Consider the following 18,075-nt stretch of genomic DNA (forward strand, 5'->3'; position numbering starts at 1 on the left):
TATTATTTTTTGTATCTTTAGGTTTTAAAATGGAAATAAAATAAACATTCTCTTCAAATGGAGGTTGATAATCCCATATATAAAACTGAAAACCCAATTAAACCTAAAAAAAACATTATTTATCATTTGTAGTCAGTTATTAAGTTATCAAGATCCATTAAAGATGGTCCAAAGAGCCGATTGTGCCTCTGGACCTTCAGGATGCTGACCACCATGTTAAGCCACAGATGAACAGCTGCCGCAGTCTGCATAAGGAAAGAGCATAAAAGTCAAATACATTTTTCCTGTATTAATTTTTTTGTCGCACAAGTGGATGAAGCGGGGTCTTATTGTGTTCAGGTAACCTGCAGCAGCAGTTTGGGTCAGGCAGAGATGACTCCTACAGGCGTTTGGAGGCCCAGCATGCAGAGCTGAAGAGGAAGGTTAGACGTTCTGATCTTACCAAATGTCTCCTATAGAAACATCTTGACTGTAATGTTTCTATTAACTGCTTTATATGTCATTTTGTTAGTCACAACAAAATATTTTTTTTTTAATTTTCTGGAATTTTTTTGGAATCATAACGCAAGCCTGAAAATTCTGGCGTAGCTAGGTCAATCTATTTTCTTAGATCACAGGCTTTTCAAAAGTTCATATGAATTAAATCGGTAAAATGCTTCACAGAGAAGCTAGTTTGCATATTAAAAGGTAACACTTGTTAACTGCTCTTTGAAAAAGGGTGTAGCTAAACACCCGAGTAGATCTAGAATTTAGGTATTTAGCATTTCACTGTCCTCTGTTTTTTTTAAATATGAGTTTTGTGTATGTTATTAGTTAAAGGAGGTGGAGGATGAGATCCTACTGAAGAGTGGTGAGATCCGCGTCCTAAGAGACTCTCTAAAAGCGGCCCAACAAGAGAAGGAAGCTGAAAGACAGAACCAGGTTATATTGGAGACTCAGAAGCAGAAGGAGCACAGTGACCGGGAGAAGGAGCTTAACAAGAAGGTAGCTCTTGTGAAGGACATGGACATGTTCATACTTCACAGCTACTCCATTGTATGTTTACTCTATGCAGGTTCAGTCTCTGCAGTCTGAGCTGCAGTTTAAAGAAGCAGAAATCAATGAGATGAAAACCAAACTTCTCAGTTCAGACAAAAACAAGACGGCCTCTCCTCTGGCTAGGAATAGGTGAGCATCTCTATCATTGACATCAGATCTTATGATGAAATGTTTCATTTTCAGCTGCACATATAATTTTTTTTTACTGTCAATTTCTTTTAATCTTCTAGATAATTGCAGCCATCTTTATTTTTTTTTATATACATTCAGCTCTTATTGACTGTGTGACATACCGGCAAATAGTTTCTCACCCTTGTTGAGATTGACTGCTGTCCTGTTTTTCCCTTTTTATTTTAGTCCTAAAGTACTCAGCACTCTCCCCCAGATGCAAGTGATTGGCAGCTCCTCCTCCTCCTCCTCTCCAAAAGGAAATGGTTTCATCACCAAGGAGGTGTTTGGAGCGCAGATTTCATCTCGAATGACGCCAGTGAAAACCCGGAGAGAATGTGAGTCACAAGATCAGTGGGAACATCTTAAAGACCCTGAAACGGTAAACTATTAACACCAAATTTTGTGTATTTGATGCAGCAGCAGACAGAGGAGTATCCAGCAGCAGATCCAGTGATGGACATGAAATATCTCATTCAGACCCCTTCCAGTCTGTCAGGCCTCCACAGATGCAGCACCAAGGTTTGTTCCTCTGCACAGCTGCCTCTTAAGGCCTCCTGCATCTAAAGCCAGCTGTGTAATGACACAGCTGTGCTACTTATTCAGAAAGCGATGTGAAAATATATGCATCTTATAATGTTGCACCCAAGAGGATTGTGGAAAATGTGTTAGTTGTGAAAATAGGCTAAACAAATTTCTATTACCTGACTAAACTGCATTTATTTGGGATGTCCTGATCTGACATCCCAAATTAATGCATCCCATTAATTGCCCCTGATACCAGTCTGAGTCGGGTAAGAATATATATTCATTTCAAAGAGAGGCCCAATTTCAGAGCAAAATCATTCTACATCAGTATTAGGATTATGTCCCACTTAACAGTTTCATCAAAGTTTGTCTCTAGTGTCCTGAGAGACACTGCAGTCAATCTTTCTGTGTTTATTAGTGAGGACAGATATGATTGTTCCAATTAGTGTTTCCGTAAGACAGAATTTGCTGCTCCAACTCAAGGATAACTGTTATTTAAGCTACTAAAATATTTATAAATTCATCTAAAATAAAGCAGGCAAGAAGAAAAAAAAACATACTATACTATTTAAAAGAGGAAAAAAACAACAACAAATAAAACCTGAATGTGTAGTATTTACAGGACCATCTCATTAAAGTGAAAAATGAATCATGGTTCCTGCGGATCCTAAAAAAGTCTTAAAAGGATTTAATTCTTTAATATAAAACTAAGACCTTAATGCGTTTTAAAATGTCTTAAATCACTCATTCATAGCTGTTAATTGTTACCAAGTCATAAATAAGATCTATTTTTGTAACCCCTATTCATCCATCCATCCATTTTTCATCACGCTTATCTCAGCGGGGGTCGCGAGGGGTGCTGGTGCCTATCTCCATCAGTCAATGGGCAAGAGGCGGCGTACACCCTGGACAGGTCGCCAGTCCATCCAAGGGCAACATGGAGACAAACAGGACAAACAACCTTTCACACACACACTCACACCTAAGGAGAATTTAGAGAAGCCTATTAACTTAACAGTCATGTTTTTATACTGTGGGAGGAAGCCGTTCGTACCCGGAAAGAAGCCACGCATGCACAGGGAGACAATGCAAACTCCATGCAACCTTCTTGCTGCAAGGCAGCAGTGCTACGCACTGTCACACTGAGCAGCCCCATTTCAGATAATTGACAGTATATATTTTTTTTTACATTTACTGAACAGCTCCTTGTAACCATTAGTTGTTCTGTTCAGATAGCGGAACAAATAAAAACGATGTTGCAGCCCCAATATCATTTTATCTGGGCAATGTTGGGAAGTGTAAATTCAACGAAAATAGGCTATCAAAGTTCATGAATTCAGTTCAGAAGTTAAACATATATCTCCTATTTGTTTGTTTTTAAGTCTCCTCCTAGATGGAAAATTTTTCAGAATTTTAAAAATTTCTACTGGGCCAAAAAGTAATTTAAATCATTGTTTAAGATAAACATTTGGGTAAATTTGTCCCTACCCAGTTTGTCTTGTGTTTATTGTGAAGTTGGTCTTAACTTTTATTTCAAGTACCATTAAATAGTCTTGAATTTAACTTGCATTATGCTGTGCGAACCCTGATTAATAGTAAAAGTGATTCAGTTCAAAAAGTGAAGCACACATGCTGTGGACAGTTTAAAACAGATGGATTCAATATTTTTTTATTCCAATCTTTTCTGTAATCATACAGAAAAGATTGGAATACAAAAAAAATTGAATCCATCTATGAAGAATTTTCTTCTTTTTTTTTTCTTTTTTTTTCTTGGAGAATTTGTTTACCATTAGCTGTAAGCCAGGAATTGAACTGCCATTGAGTCATTCAAATATTAAAAAAATTACTATTTTGTTATTTTCTGAGAGGCACTGTTAGGAAGGACTTTTCTTCACATGCTGTGGTTCGATGTTCCCCTCTAGGAGGCGTCCTGCTTGGTCTGCTGTTACAGCAGCCATTACTTCCTAGCAGCCTCGGCCTCTCACACCTGCTGTCCATGACTGTAGCTGAATTCAGGTAAACGCCGTACCAACAAACTGAGAACCCCACATTACATAGTTGCTGAGGCTTTAGGGAAGGCACAGTGAAGAAGGCAGATTTATATGTTTTGGAATACGTTCAAAAGGTTAAAGGGTTGTATCAATGATATTTAATTCTTTTCAGAAATTTTTATGTTTAAATGTTTATAATTTAGATATAACGTTTTAGGAAATAACGCCTGCAGCCTATTTTTTGTAGGACATAGAACTAGTCTCAGTTTTCCTGAATATGTAATGCTAATGAATGACTTGTTGTTTCATGTCACTGTGTTCAGTCAGCTGTCGAGTGGCTCTCAGCTTCACTCTGATCCCCTGGATGGTGCCGGCGCCGTCGAAGTCCCCAGAGCTCCCCTGAGTTTGGTCCAAAGCTTGGCTGCAGCCAGACTTGGCACTCTGAGTCAGAGTCCAACAGCCACCACATTCAGCAATACAGATAACAGGTAGTCTGGCAGACTTGGACCTTTCCAAAAGCTCTACTAGACTGTCTGGATTCAAACTGGAGGATTTGGGCCCAGAAATTGTTACATCACTCAAATATTTTGTGGGCAACAGGGCCCTCTTGTGGTAAAGTGTTGTAAAAGCAGCATTGAATCACAGCTGTTGGGATGTAGCTTTTTACTTCATCTCTTTATTTGGTTTTCTGTTTAACTAAATGCTTTTTGTTCAGTAACTTCATTTTTCTGCTTTTGATATTGCTAGACATTAGTCTGAGAATAAAATAAAAATAAATGTTTGTTTTATTTGCAGGTCATGCCCAGGAGCAGTCTTCCTTCTCCCTCTGTTAGATCTACATCTTTCTCAGCTCTGTTCCACTTTGGACTCTCTTCGCTGCTCCTCTGCTGGCATCCGTGGGTCGGACTCCACGGCTGCCATATCGCTCCCAAAATGCCAAAGTGTTTCTCATGTGCTGGGGAGACCGGATGAGGCTGGTGTCACAGGTTTCAGTGTAGAGGACACTGGTTTGGTAGCACTTAAGATTCTTTACTTACTTTTGGCCCAAAGCAACGAGGTAATGGGATCATAAAGAGGGAATGATGTTGAACACATTTGGGTTAATTTTATATTGTAATATATTTTGCTTTTTATAAACTGCTCTTCAGGTGGTGGAAGCAGTGTTGTTGAGGAGAACTACAGAAAAGGTACATGAAAATTAGGCATACCTTTAAAATAAAGCTTTACAACCGCTGATTCTCATTAATAAAGCATTAATTTGTCTTTTTGTAGAGCGATTGCTCTGATGGACATGTGGGTCTTTGCTCCCAGAATGCCTTGTTGCAGTCACTGCTCCGGCTGTGTGACGTCCGTGTCAGTGGTAACAGTGCCCAGAAGGAGAAACTCACCCTAAACGCTTTGAAGACTATATGTGTCCTCATAAAAAGGACTCCGCCCGCTCATTCTGACAGGTACATTTATATGAGCTGTTTTTATTTTGGTCTATATTTACCGACAGCCCAGAGATGCAGCAATAGTTATTGAAAATATTCAGACTGTGAGGACTTAAGAGGCAATGTAGACTCTAATAGAGTTAAAGTAATATGCACTTTATTAAAAGACTTGTTTATTTTTAGTATTCACACCTACATTTGGTTTTAAATGGAAAGGAGGTTGTTTCCCCCTAGCTTCATGCCTTTATTCCGGTTCTGTTTAATCTGAACCAACCAACAGGACTGATATTCACTCTTTGAGGTGGTTTTAGTCCTTTTCCAAACAAACTATTGTGCTGTGGATATGAACCTCCCTTGATCTGACCAAACTATTGAAAACTTTTGTGTCTTTGGACCTAATAAGCCCCAACAGCAGTGGTAAAAGAACTGAGATCATACCTGATCTGCCTCGTTGCTTAGCAACAATGCTTCCAGTATGTTATGTGCCTCCTTCGGTTTGCAGTATGCATTCCCCAATGCAGTTACAAAGTTAGAAATAAATGCTTTAAAACGGGCTTTGAATGAGCTGCTATTGATGCTCACAATCATTCAGCTGCTATAATAGAAACTCAAATATGCAGAACAGAAATCCTTGGTGGAGGGCTTGTATAAAAGTCTCCCTCCATTCCGGTTTGTCGCTTCTAGTCATTTCTTTCCAACAGTATTGGGGTACAACTATCATCACATTCGCTTTCTTTGCAAGTTTTAGTTTACTTGTAGACAGAACAATGTTAGGGTAATTAGCACAAATAAAGTAAGAAATAAAAGCTGCCTTTGGTATAATAATTTGTTTGCTGAATAACAGCATTATGAAAGATTAAAAAAAAGTATACCTGTTCCTTAAATGTCAGAGGTTAATATTGAGCTATACTGTGTAATTAAGCTATTGAAAACCAAGAAGAGTTTATTATTGCTTTTTAAGAGTGGAGTAAAATATGTCTGTTATTAAATGATTTAAGATCAAATCTAAACCACTTCAGTGTTGTTAAGGAAACCCCTCCCAAATATATAGAATCATAGGCTTAATCATTTATTATTCATTTATTATTAAGAGTAGGTTTAGAAGGTTGAATTTGTTTTTGTTTCTGTATTAATCATCAGGTAATGCAGCTTAGAATGAACTTCCTGCATATTTATTAGATTTATTTTCTTTCCTATAAACCTGCTATATTCCTAATGTTATGCTTTAGTGATGAATGTGGTTTATTCCTCTCTTTTCTCAGGCTGCAGTCTGTGCTGCAGGTGGTATGTCTGTGTTTATCACAAGACACCAGGGTGCAAATGGTTTCAGAGTGTGTCTCTGTTCTCACAGCCATGTCTGACCATCCATCACTGGCCAAACAGCTCTGCTCCCAGCATGGTGAGACTCTAACAAAATGACTCAAGTGACTTCTGATGCAATTCTGATGGGACATACTCACTCAGTATCTACCCTTGTTGTGCACTTATTTTGCTTTCATAAAATTCCATCCATGTTATAAAAGGAGTTTGATTTCACTGTTTCTCTCCCCTGTTTTGCTGCAGATACCTGTATTTTCCTTAAGGTGTTCCATTTGATCAGGACCAGACCAGACACCAGAGCAACCTGTACAGACTTGATTTTGCTGGACCTGCAGGTGACAAAAATAGATTTTTAATTTGATACATGGAAACAAGAGGTATATTTTATAACCCTTTATAAATTAACTCGATAACAGTTTTAATGTGAAAGAAGTGTGTGAACCCTCCTGAAACCCAGCTAATGTCAGAGATTCACTGTCTGTAGGTTGTGCGTTTGTTGAGCAGAGTGACTCAGAGGACAGAGAGCTGGACAAAAAACGAGCAGAGTCCCTGCCAGTGTTATACTGAGGTCAACTACTCTCTCTGATTCTTGAAAATAATCTGCTTTTTCCACAATACATATATTTCAATATACTTTTTTTTCCTTCGCAGTTGGTTCAGGTAGTTGTAATAATTTTCCATCGTCAGTGGTTGGATCTTCGTGGTTCTCAAGAGCAACCATCAGGTAAGTTTGGAGAAGAAAAGAGGGATTCTCTTAAGCGTACAGTTAGTTCCCTAAAATTAAATTTTTCTTTTATTCAGTGGCCTGCTCACCTGATTGGAGCGACACAGCATCAGCTCTCCTCAGAGAATGTCTGCTGCTTCTTCATTGGCTGCTGCTGCATCATAGGAGCTTCTCTGAAAGCTGCAGGCCAGTGTTGCACATGTATGACCAGATGATCCCTTCTGTGCGCGAAACGTTGATCAAGATTCCTGAGCTGAGTGACAGCGAAGGTAGATGGACACAAAACATAGATAATCTTTGAGATTTAAGGGGGTCATAGAACGATTCTATAGGGTATTTGGTGCTGGTCCTTAAGGTCTCCGAATAGGGTGTGTAACATTGGTTGGGTTTCAAAATGGCATATTTGCTGTTCTATGCACCCTAATGTAAGCCTGGTTAAAAGCCCCAGAGTGAAATGACAGGTTTTCTTCCTTTTATGGTATGATCATTAATATTTAGATGAGCTATGCACTGATTGGTTGGTTTATGGTTGAGCGAAGCTGCTGAGCAAAGACGCATCATAGCAACAAGCACTCACTCACTGAAACATCAAATTGTCGATATGAAAGGTTGACTAGACGTCCCTTTTTTCCTGGACATGTTCTACTTTTCATACCTAAAAAATAATGTCCGGGGGGAATTTCAAAATCGTCCGGGATTTTGGTCGACTACAGTGTAGCACGTAGTTGAAACACACCCGGCACACGAACCGAGCCATCAGCCCCGGGGCTTGTCCAGGAACCCGGGTGGACACGGACAGGGCGCCAGCGGGGAACGGAGCGACCAAACCCAGCCTGTTGACTGTAGCCTGGACACAGGCGGCCCCGTGTTTCCCCCGCCTGCCTTACCGGACCCCTCCTTTTCTGGCTGAGGATGGGGGGCTCATGGATCTCTGCTGAGGTCCAGTCAGCGGCCCAGCAGTCGACACAAAAGTACAAATAAGGGAACATCTCCAAGTTTATGTCAACTCATGGCTTCATTTGGATTCACCCGTTTTATGGTGGAAGTTTAGATTTGTGAGATTTGCAGAGAAAGGAGGTGTCGACGGGGTTTGAACTTCTCTGTACGTCCATTTTACCCACTGAACTATCGTTATTCTTCCAAGACAATGTAAGCTCGGTTTTGCATTCTACGACCCCTTTAAACCGAGAGTTTGTCTTTGCATAAAGTGGTTTAATAATCCAGAGTTTATTTTGTTGATGACTTGTTTGCATGACAAAGCTAGAAATCCTCTTTGTGGTGAACAAATACATTTTATCAAGTATTGTTTGCCTTGGATCATAATCAGTAAAATGCAGTAATTTATATTTAAAAATCCTTATTTGACCTTTTTATTTCTGCTGCCTGTAGCAGCGGAGTATTGGCTGTTTAACCTTACATGTATTACTTCTGTATTGTCAGAGTTGGCCTTGGAGGAGATCTGCCGTTCTGATGGCGACGACACTGATGACATGGAAACTGACCCTGCTTCATAACCTGCTGCTACTGCTGAGTCCCTCAGTGGCACCTCTGCATGTACAGTATGAAGGACAGCTTAAAGACTGGATTAGCTGATGAAGTCTAAGATGAGGACAGAGCAGATTTTCTGTTCAGCACAAGAATAATGGGTCAGAGCTGAGCTTTGAATGAAGGAGTAGACTGGGGAGAAATAATTGTTCTGCTTTTTGATTAATTCAATAAAAAATGAGGTGAATAAACCCACATTGTCTTTAGATATTATCTGTTTACTGTGTTCACTTTAAATCATTATTTTATGGAGCTGTAATGATCAGTCCTTACTAATTCCTGTAGTCAGAAGAAGTCTTAAAAACTGATTTTAAAACTTAAAACACACAGAAAATGTATTAGATTTATTGACAAAGAAGATTTATTTAACAAAACAACTTTAAACATTTCTGCTCATTCTTTTGAGTTACAGTTAGACTATTTATCAATTTAAAAGGGTCCTTTTTTATCTTATTCATGTAAAGATAAAATGCAAATTCAAAAATGTTTCTAGTGTTTCATTTTTTACACTTTCTTGTCTTGATTAAAAGCCAGCTTCTTTAAGACTGTGTAGGAACCCTCTTTCTTTTTTTTTCTTTCCTTTATTGAGCCCAAAATTATGTGATATATTTAATGTTTGTAGCTTAGTAACTTCAACTGATTACATTACACCAGGTAAAGTGAATAAAGATCCACATAATGGAGACATTAAATCTTATTTCACTGTTGATGGTAATTAATAACCTAAGCATGGTTAAAAGTCTATGTATATTGTTTTGAATTGCAGACACTGCTAAACTGTCCAAAACCATCCAACATAATCTGTGCGTGTTTCATTCTTTGGTTAATCCATTTCAAAATAAAACAAAAAGCAAAATAGCTTTTTTTTTTCAGTTTTCAAGTTCAAGTCAATGTCTGCTTACAATCAGTATCTATTAAACGATCTCAATATTAAACCGAGCAAATTCAGTAATAGATAATCAGCCCCATCTCCAACATTTTATTGTCCTAAGGCCGTTACCCTGGCAACTACACAGCATCTCCTGTCAAAGTAAAAGCATACATGGAACATAAACATTATAGAGCTGCTTCCTGTCGAGGTTTGTTTCATGCAAAACCCTCAGATACATGTAATATGGATGTAGAGCTCAGAAAAGATGGCTGATTTAAGCGCTCATATTTTTTATATATATATATATATATATATATATATACTTCCTACTGTCAAAAGATTCTTACAAGAAAAGGCTTGTGTGCAGCCTCCTGTTATCACCCTTCATCGCAGGACAATGTAAAGGGGATAAAAGTAGCAGGACTAATCTGTTGAGTTTAGGGTTGTCACTATACTAAAATTGTAAACTCGATACACAGGAAAATATTTTATACTAGATGCTATTTTTGATACCATAGGAATAAAAATCAGAGATTCAAGTGGTTGGATAACTGCAAATAAATAACCCAAATATAAAACAATTTGACAATATTTGTAAGTTGTTGGAGGTATTATTCTTTTACTGTGCAAATAATCCAGAAATCTAAAATAAACAATTGCAAAAATATGCATACAATACTTGTATTTAGTAGCGATGCCCTACCAAATATATTTGTATCCGGATACAATACGTTTGTGTCAGAGTATCTAATAACACATGTTAGAGTAAGTTTCTCAAAACTCTTTGCACAAAGACAACTGCAGACTGATATGAGCCAGATACCAGCAACACTACTCCTGAAGCATTATATGATGTATGTTCCCTAACTGTCTGCATGTGTTTCTTTTTTGTATCTTAAAGGGAGACAAACCTCTCCACATTGATATCTAAGATTGGGCATAATGTATTTTGATGCAAGCAGTGTAGTGCTCACAGGTGGACATTTCAACTAGGTCTGCAAAATGGACAAATGCATCAATCAAAATATAGCTTTTTTTTAATATATGGCCATAGATATGTTATTGTAGTAAAATCAACCTAAGTATCTTTCTCAGTGACAAAGGACTATGAATGGATCTGTGGCCTCGGTTCGTTACTTGACCCCAGATCTGGGTCCGAAACAAATAATGCATCGGATTAGTCCCAAGATTCAACTTCTTATTACGCAGTTATCTGGCTTTTTGTATTGAATTTATTTTTGTAAAACTAAACATATTACAAGCTGATATAAGTTGAGCTGTGTGCAGTGGTTGTCAGCTTGAAGACTGACGCTAATTGCAGATGAGACCTGGAGCTCACCAACTGCATAATCTGTAAATGTGCGTCTTTAGTTTCCCCAGTAGCTGTTTTTTTTTCTGTTATCTAAAACACTTACAAACTGCAAAATTTGTTTAAGTGAAGAAAATTATTACATACCGGTAGTTTACTTTTACAGCCAGTTGACCTGCAGGGGACATAAATGGTGGACTACCGTAACAGTGCAGCATTACTTTAAGCCCCATACATCAGCAAATAAACCTTGGCCCCTCCCTCACTCATAGCATCTTTATGAAAAGGACCTAGAGCCATTAGAACAATATGTTAGTCACTTATTTGTTTGCATAAAATTACTTATAAAGCCTGATATATATATATATATATATATATATATATATATATATATATATATATATATCTTTTAAATTTTACTTATTTTTCTGTTTGAAATTGTGTGCAGGTATTTGTCTATGAATGGAAGTTAGCATTGCTAAATCCAATATATTTAAAACAATATTGCATGCTCATTATTATAAAGCACTGTCCCATTAAGTTGATTCAGTAAAAGAAAAACAAAAAGAAAAATGTCAATAGTAAACAAAAGTTATCAATAAAAACACCAATATTTATACACGATTACATTAAAACAGCCTTTATTTTTTATTTTTACAACTGACATCAGAATTGCACTGTACAATAAAAGGCATACTGTTTGCAGGCTTAAAGCTAGTCAGTAAAGCAGGACAGATTAAGTTAAGAATAATTCTTCTGTTACTACAAAATCATACGATTTTTCGGGGTATTTAAGTGCTTATTTTTTTATTCTTTAAAAAATATGTTAAATAATGGCAAATCTGCAACAAGCTGTTTCATCCAATTTGGAACATGAAAACCCCAAAATATGTTTTAATTATCCAAAAAATTTAAGTTTATTTATTCACATTTATTTGTTTATATTAAATCCAATCTATAGATATTCTCAGTAACTTTACAATTTTTTGATTTTTATTATGTGGTAATTTCCAAGTTCATTTTTAATCTTTAATTAAATACAGGCTAAATAAAAATAAGTTTATAAGAAAACTAAAAATACAAGTTAAACTCATTGATCTCAGTAACACGTTTTAAATCCGTAAAGGTTGTTATGATCACCACCAGGATTTGTAAATGTAAACAATTGAACGGTGTGCTGCCTCTTTTAGGCTCTGCCTCCTCCAGAGACTGATTGAAATTCTGTTCAGGCAAAAATTTGAACACCTGAAACATCAGTATAAGCTGTAAATAGTGAAGCTGAAGCTAATTTCAAGAGTTGGTAAAAAGAAAACACATGAACACGGTCGCCATTAAATGTTAATAAGCATTTATCTTTTTTTTTTTTAAATATACAGTATTATACCAACCACTTTGTATGTAAGACCACATATCCAGTTGGCTGTTTGAACAGACTGTTGTTTTGATGGAAAGATCTACCAAAATCTTTAATATACATCACTAAAAAAACAAAACCATGAAATCTTATAAAAGTAGTCTACTATGGGTCAGCTTCCCTTTTAAAAAAAGTAATACTCATCTGACATCGAATATACCTAAAAGGTTTTCACACTGCATGTCATGCAGAAATACCCCTTAAAACCCTGTTAATTGCTAAAGCCAGTTCCAAGCATCACAGACGGCAGCAGAACAGATAATTAGAAAGAGGAACTGTAGGTTTAAGTCTTAGATGGGTCATCATGTTGGACGAGTCAGTCTGAAAGAGGCGGAGCATAAACTGAGACACAACAACCGACTGAAAAAGGCACCCAAGGTTCAAGTAATCCAGGACCACAGCATTGGTAGTGTTCATCACTTCATCTATCAATACATTTGTTAAAAATAACAAAATGACTTGTAATGACTTTCATGGAGAAATGTTTCAACCTTGAAATGGGAATTAAGGTTATAGTTGTTAATTTAGTACACACTGCCTGGCCCAAAAAGACAGAAACCAGTTGAGCTTAAGATAAAATTGCAGTCTTGTGCTGAAAAGTAAAGCTTTTAGATGACAGACTGACGGTGAAGGATATGCTATGTATTTTCAGCTGGATCAAATTATTGCTCTTCATCAAGCAAAGACAGAAGTAGATGGAATAAATGAAGATAAGTTAAGAGCTATTCATTCTAAAAATAAAAAAAACCTTTATATCATCTGAAATAAATGGTGAATGATTGTTATCTTAAGGAACTTAGATGTTTGAAATGTAACTGAGGAAAACGAACCATAAAAGCAGAACTGTAGGGTAAATGCAGTTTGTCCTTTTAGTCCTTGTATGGCCCTAAAAAGATGCCGTCAGCTGACTAATTTAATACATCATAATAAGCTGTCATCAATCGCTGTCTCTTTCAAATTGCACAGCCACTTTGCATGGCACAATGCTATAATTCATTTAGGCTCTGGTTATGAAATAGATTGTAGGAACTGCAAAAGGAAAAGCATTCCCTGCCTTTAGCTTATTTTTTATCATTAGTTCAAGTATTGATTAAAACAACATTAAAATGAAGTGTTTAAATAATGCAGCTCTAACTGAAAGTCAATTACTCACATTGAAGAAATGCATTACAATAAAACCACTGCTAGATGGTGACTGACTGTTTGACTTTTGGCCAGGCATGTTTTATTATAAATACCCACATGTGTGAAGATATAGTGTTTGTGTATTAAAGTGTTATTGTTTCTCCGTCCATGTTGGCACCACTTGGTCTTCCTCCTCCTGCTTGTTCTGAGTGGTATTTTGGTTGTGATGGGACTTGTGTACGTTGTGGTGTTGCATGCAATGGTTGGTCAGCCACGGGTGCATCAGAAGTTCAGATGCTTTCAGTCTCTCAACAGGCGTCTTCCTCAGCATGCAGCTGATCAGACACTTTGCCTGTGGGGATAAGCTATTGGGAAGGCTGAACACCCCACGGCGGATCTTGGCGAACAGTGCAGTTGGCTGCGTGTCCTGGAAAGGGTATCGTCCAATTAGCATGGTGTACAGGGACACGCCGAGGCTCCAGATGTCTGCGGCGCGACCAGAATAGGAGCCGTTTCCATTGGTGAGCAGCTCGGGGCCGACGTAAGCAGGACAGCCGTGTCTGTCTTTGAGAAAGTCTTCATTGAGGTTACCGTGTAGAACGACACAGTCATTTAGGCCAAGCAGGGCAAGACGAGTTCTGGAAAGAAAATTGAAATAAACTAAAATGTTATTTTCCTTCTAGGTCTGAAGCAGAATAATTCTAACATCAGTAATGTGACCTTAGGCTGCATCTTACCTGTATTGGTCCATAAATACGAATCGTCGCAGCTTCAGGTCCCTCAGGATGACTCCTTTTTGATGACAGTGTACCACTGCGTTTAGCATCTGAGCAAACAGACGTCCCGCCTCTTCCTCTTCCAGACGCTTCCTGCTGCGCACGTATGCGTGCATGTCGCCATGATGATCGGGAAGAAAAACATACAGGTTGTCTTGACCGACCACCACATCCTGCAGACTGCAGATGTTGTCGTGTTTACCGATGCGGTCATAGGCTGCTAACCGTTCCTGGAAACCACGCAGAGGTAGAACCTGCAACAAAAAACATGCAAATACTTGTAGTACAAAAAAAAAAATATCACTATTGGTTATATTTTCAAGGACGTCTGCATTGTTGCCACTACTAGCAGCTTATTTTTTGGTTGTTGTTGGCCCAGTCTTACCTGACAAGTGTACTGCTTCTGTGTGCTCGTGTGCACTGCTCTATAGGTTTCCTCCTTCTCACAGCTTTCTAACAGCAGGTACGCTCCAACTCTGGATGGAGGCTGACTCGGGCTAGACTTGGGTGCCGGGTTTGTTGGTGTGAGGTAAGCTGATAGGCTGTTTGCAGAGGGGGAGGTCTCCAGACAGGCTCGTTTACATTTTGGTAAGTTTTCTTGAGGCTCAGCCAGCAGCCTCTTCAGACACAGCTGACTTCTGGTGGTGGCCACATCCATCCTCAGGTATTGCTGCTGACGGCAAATGACATGAGTTTTATTATTATTAGCCCGGTTATACCAAACAATAAATTTTTCATGCTGGTATTTCTGAGATATCTACCACTTTAACTAAACCCGATAGATAGCAGCAAACATCAGAATCCTAAACACTTCCTCTCTGATGTGTTTGAAGCACCACAGAATGCAGATAGAACTCCAAATCCACAATGAGAACTTTCTAAGATGCAAAGTTTCCATAAAACCTTTTCTGAGATTTTTAAGCCACTTATTACCTTAATCAATACATTTTTCACATCTTCTCCTCGTTGCACAACAGCACCCTCTTCAGGAGTAACTGTGACTCTGCCTCATTCTTACACCAAAACCTCTTTGGTGACATTAGGAAAAATGATGTATTAGTATCACATCTGACTGTGTTCTGCATCCCTCCTGCTTACATGTTACACAGTCGGTGTCTATACGCTTCCTGATGCAACTTCCTGTAAGCTGACAAGCATACAGCTTTCAGATCGTTGCATCAGAGCAAAACAGTTTATAGTTTAAAAATGCTCTAAATACAGTCAACACCTACATGCATGCACCACCAGGGTGCGGGTGTGTGTGTGTGAGTCTATGTTTGTGTGAGTTAGTTTCTCATAACATGTGGTCACCTTGGTGACACTTTGTGGAAACCGGCTATGGGGCAACACTGCTTTCGCTCCTGCTGAAACAACCTGAGTCACAATGTCACTGAGGCAACGTCATCCACCCACTGGCATGCACACAGCAAATCTGGCCTCACTTGACACTTTTGATTGTGAAACTAGCTTAAAATAAAGCGATGGAGAGAAATGACTACTGAGTTATTCATAAAAGAAAACCCACATGCAGAAACTTTGCACCATGCAATCTCTCCTTGGGAATCTCATTAATCCCTTTTTGTGGTTTAAAACCATAAAAGTTGCAACCTTATAAGTGATTTTTCAATGCAACTGAAATTAAAGATTATTATAAAGTATTTTTGTTAAAATGCACAAAATAGCATAAAGATTAACAGGATTATTTCCGGGCAGAAAAATTTATAAATCTAAATGAAAACAAAAGAAATAAAGATGGAAATGCAACAAATAAAAATAAGGTAAGACATATTCAAAGACCAAATGATGTATTTTTACAAAGCTGCTAAGATAATGTGTGATCATATGAAAGGAAAGGTTCGGTAAAATCTTCGATCAGGCTAATCTAATCCCTACATTCTGTGTTTGAGGCAAAATCTTTCAGAAGAAATAATCCAGGGGATATCAAAACTGCTTTACTGTAAAAAAAAAAAAAATGTAATCCAAAACCAATTGTAATCCATACACGGAAAGCAGAACTGCACAATATATCAAACTAGTTATTACTGTAGTGTTAACATGTGCAATATTGCAATCAGGAAAGTCTACACAGTGAATGGTAAAATCTTATAAACCTGCATGTTTAGTTGGCCAGGTGGGTGTGCTCCAACTGCCCTTAATGCCCACATCCGAGGTATAATATTTTTATTTTTGGCTTAGACACTAAAACTGAAACAAAGTGGTGGAACATTGTGTAATTGTGAGTCAGATGTATGTTGGTTAAAATATCACATTTTTAGCAACAATATTGCAATTGCATATTTTTTAATATTGTGCAACTCTATAAAGCCTCAAATAGAATTCCTAACATTAAAACCCAACATGTTACTAATATAGATTTCATTTTATAACAACTTCTTCTTTAAATAACTTGGCAATCAAGAAAATGTGTTTTTTTAGGGTTATAGGTAATCAGATATTTTAGATACTGTTTTTCAAATTTTAAAAATGAAACTTAAAAAAAAAAAGAAAAAATTATTTAAAATGTGGTTTTAGGTAGTCAAAATAATCAATATGCATCAAAAAGGTCAGTGAGCATCGTTTTTGTTTTTATACATTTCTGTTGTCTGTTGATTATCTCTTTCTTGGGTTTTTGCAAATTGTTTAAATATTTATAAAAAAAAATGATAGGTCCATTATAAGGTAAAATCCCTGCCTTGCCTAACATGTGTCGAATAGAACAAAAAGACTAACATATGATTTTTAAAAAAGGAAATAATTACATGCTGATTTGGTTTAAACAAGTCAAACAATTTTTTTTGCTTCCTGTTTTGTTTTGGTTCTGATTCTATGGAGTTAAATCTTAATTGATTTCCATTGCGACCAGCAGCTCTGCTGATCTCAGGTCAGTTTCTTACCTTCAGAATGACTGACTGCTCCGGCGCGCGGGTCAAACCGCTGAAAAACACCGTGGATAATGTTTTCTGGTCACTTCTTTGTGTTGCAGAGTTGCAAAAACGAAGACGTGGGAAAGCAGCTTATTGTCTTGAAACCGAACTCCAACTGGGACCAGTCACTGTTGCACTGGGAGAACTGGAGATGACGTTTGCTTCTGTTTTAGTTGCGCAACCTGTCGTTCGCCTTTTAGCCGGTGGTCGTCTGGTTTATTTTGGACGTTTAAATGAATCAAATAATTACACGGAGAAGTCCAATAAAAAGGTAGTTAAACCTCCAAAAAAACTAACTTGTTGAGTCTTTGTTGTTACTTCCGGAGCTGAAATGACAAAGTGTGTTCAAAAGCCGGTCCTTTCCTCCGTCTAAGAGCCAGATATTGAATGCGGTCAGTCTAGGTTGAATCCCCGCCGCGCTCTGCTGAGCCTGTCGCTGGTTCTCCAGAACTTTCAACCGGACTAGAGGCTCTGGCTGGCTCCGGGTTTGTTTGGTTTCGTTGTTTCGTCCCGCGGTGTCGTCAACCCGGAGGGGCGGAGCTTAGATGTTGCAATCCACAGCTGGTTGGTCGTCAGACTGCAACAGTGTGGGGAGTGGGGCATACCTCACACATTTCCGATTGGAGTCATCATGACACATAAGTTGGAACCTAAAATTATCTACCCACGAAGAGTTCCCTAATAAAACTACAACAAATATCTGGAAACATGTCATCATCTCTCCGAGGCTGCCCCGGTAGAGGAGCGCTCGTATTCACATGTTAGTCCTGACAAAGTGAATCTTTCAAAATGAAAATAGAAAGTTGAAAACTACATCTAAGTTTCCCGAAAAGAACAAAACTATTACGAAGTATTCCGATACGATTGTGAATATGCAATATATATATATTTTTATATAAAATGTTTTAA

At 37.9% G+C, this 18,075-nt stretch overlaps 2 protein-coding genes across 5 annotated transcripts in view; one reads left to right on the forward strand and one right to left on the reverse strand.

Moving 5' to 3' along the window:
* Positions 1 to 9,518, forward strand: part of atrip (ATR interacting protein) — a 13,481-nt gene extending 3,963 nt beyond the window's left edge. The window contains exons 3-18 of one of the 3 annotated variants that reach the window (XM_015388025.1): positions 340 to 422; positions 814 to 984; positions 1,055 to 1,167; positions 1,396 to 1,544; positions 1,627 to 1,728; positions 3,657 to 3,750; positions 4,049 to 4,213; positions 4,521 to 4,782; positions 4,874 to 4,912; positions 5,037 to 5,176; positions 6,421 to 6,557; positions 6,722 to 6,813; positions 6,963 to 7,046; positions 7,130 to 7,202; positions 7,280 to 7,471; positions 8,643 to 9,518. In XM_015388025.1, the coding sequence (XP_015243511.1) occupies positions 340 to 422; positions 814 to 984; positions 1,055 to 1,167; positions 1,396 to 1,544; positions 1,627 to 1,728; positions 3,657 to 3,750; positions 4,049 to 4,213; positions 4,521 to 4,782; positions 4,874 to 4,912; positions 5,037 to 5,176; positions 6,421 to 6,557; positions 6,722 to 6,813; positions 6,963 to 7,046; positions 7,130 to 7,202; positions 7,280 to 7,471; positions 8,643 to 8,716 (1,970 nt within the window). In that variant the 3' untranslated portion in view covers positions 8,717 to 9,518. Of the gene's footprint in view, positions 1 to 339; positions 423 to 813; positions 985 to 1,054; positions 1,168 to 1,395; positions 1,545 to 1,626; positions 1,729 to 3,656; positions 3,751 to 4,048; positions 4,214 to 4,520; positions 4,783 to 4,873; positions 4,913 to 4,997; positions 5,177 to 6,420; positions 6,558 to 6,721; positions 6,814 to 6,962; positions 7,047 to 7,129; positions 7,203 to 7,279; positions 7,472 to 8,642 lie in introns of all 3 variants that reach the window. The other 2 variants (XM_015388023.1, XM_015388024.1) reach the window with 2 other exon arrangements.
* A 2,050-nt stretch (positions 9,519 to 11,568) lies between these two features.
* Positions 11,569 to 17,681, reverse strand: LOC107093166 (tribbles homolog 2-like). 2 transcript variants are annotated; one of them, XM_015388026.1, is made up of 4 exons: positions 17,137 to 17,681; positions 14,628 to 14,912; positions 14,204 to 14,496; positions 11,569 to 14,104 (listed from the first exon to the last, which is right to left on the reverse strand). In XM_015388026.1, the coding sequence occupies exons 2-4, from the start codon at positions 14,898 to 14,900 to the stop codon at positions 13,618 to 13,620; spliced, it is 1,053 nt and encodes a 350-aa protein (XP_015243512.1). In that variant the 5' UTR covers positions 14,901 to 14,912; positions 17,137 to 17,681; the 3' UTR covers positions 11,569 to 13,617. The 2 variants fall into 2 exon arrangements, with proteins under 2 accessions (XP_015243512.1, XP_015243513.1); XM_015388027.1 differs by having other exon boundaries at positions 14,628 to 14,915.
* Between the last annotated feature and the right edge of the window lie 394 nt (positions 17,682 to 18,075).

Source organism: Cyprinodon variegatus, unplaced genomic scaffold (genome assembly GCF_000732505.1).
Source record: "Cyprinodon variegatus isolate N-32 unplaced genomic scaffold, C_variegatus-1.0 Scaffold411, whole genome shotgun sequence".
In the NCBI taxonomy this organism is placed as follows: Eukaryota; Metazoa; Chordata; class Actinopteri; order Cyprinodontiformes; family Cyprinodontidae; genus Cyprinodon; species Cyprinodon variegatus.

Coding starts and splice junctions, on each gene's coding strand:
- LOC107093166 (XM_015388026.1), bottom strand. CDS start 14,900: ATGGATGTGGCCACCACCAGAAGTCAGCTGTGTCTGAAGAGGCTGCTG. Junction 14,497..14,627: donor AGAAGCAGTACACTTGTCAG/GTAAGACTGGGC, acceptor TTTTTGTTGCAG/GTTCTACCTCTGCGTGGTTT. Junction 14,105..14,203: donor GTATTTATGGACCAATACAG/GTAAGATGCAGC, acceptor TTTTCTTTCCAG/AACTCGTCTTGCCCTGCTTG.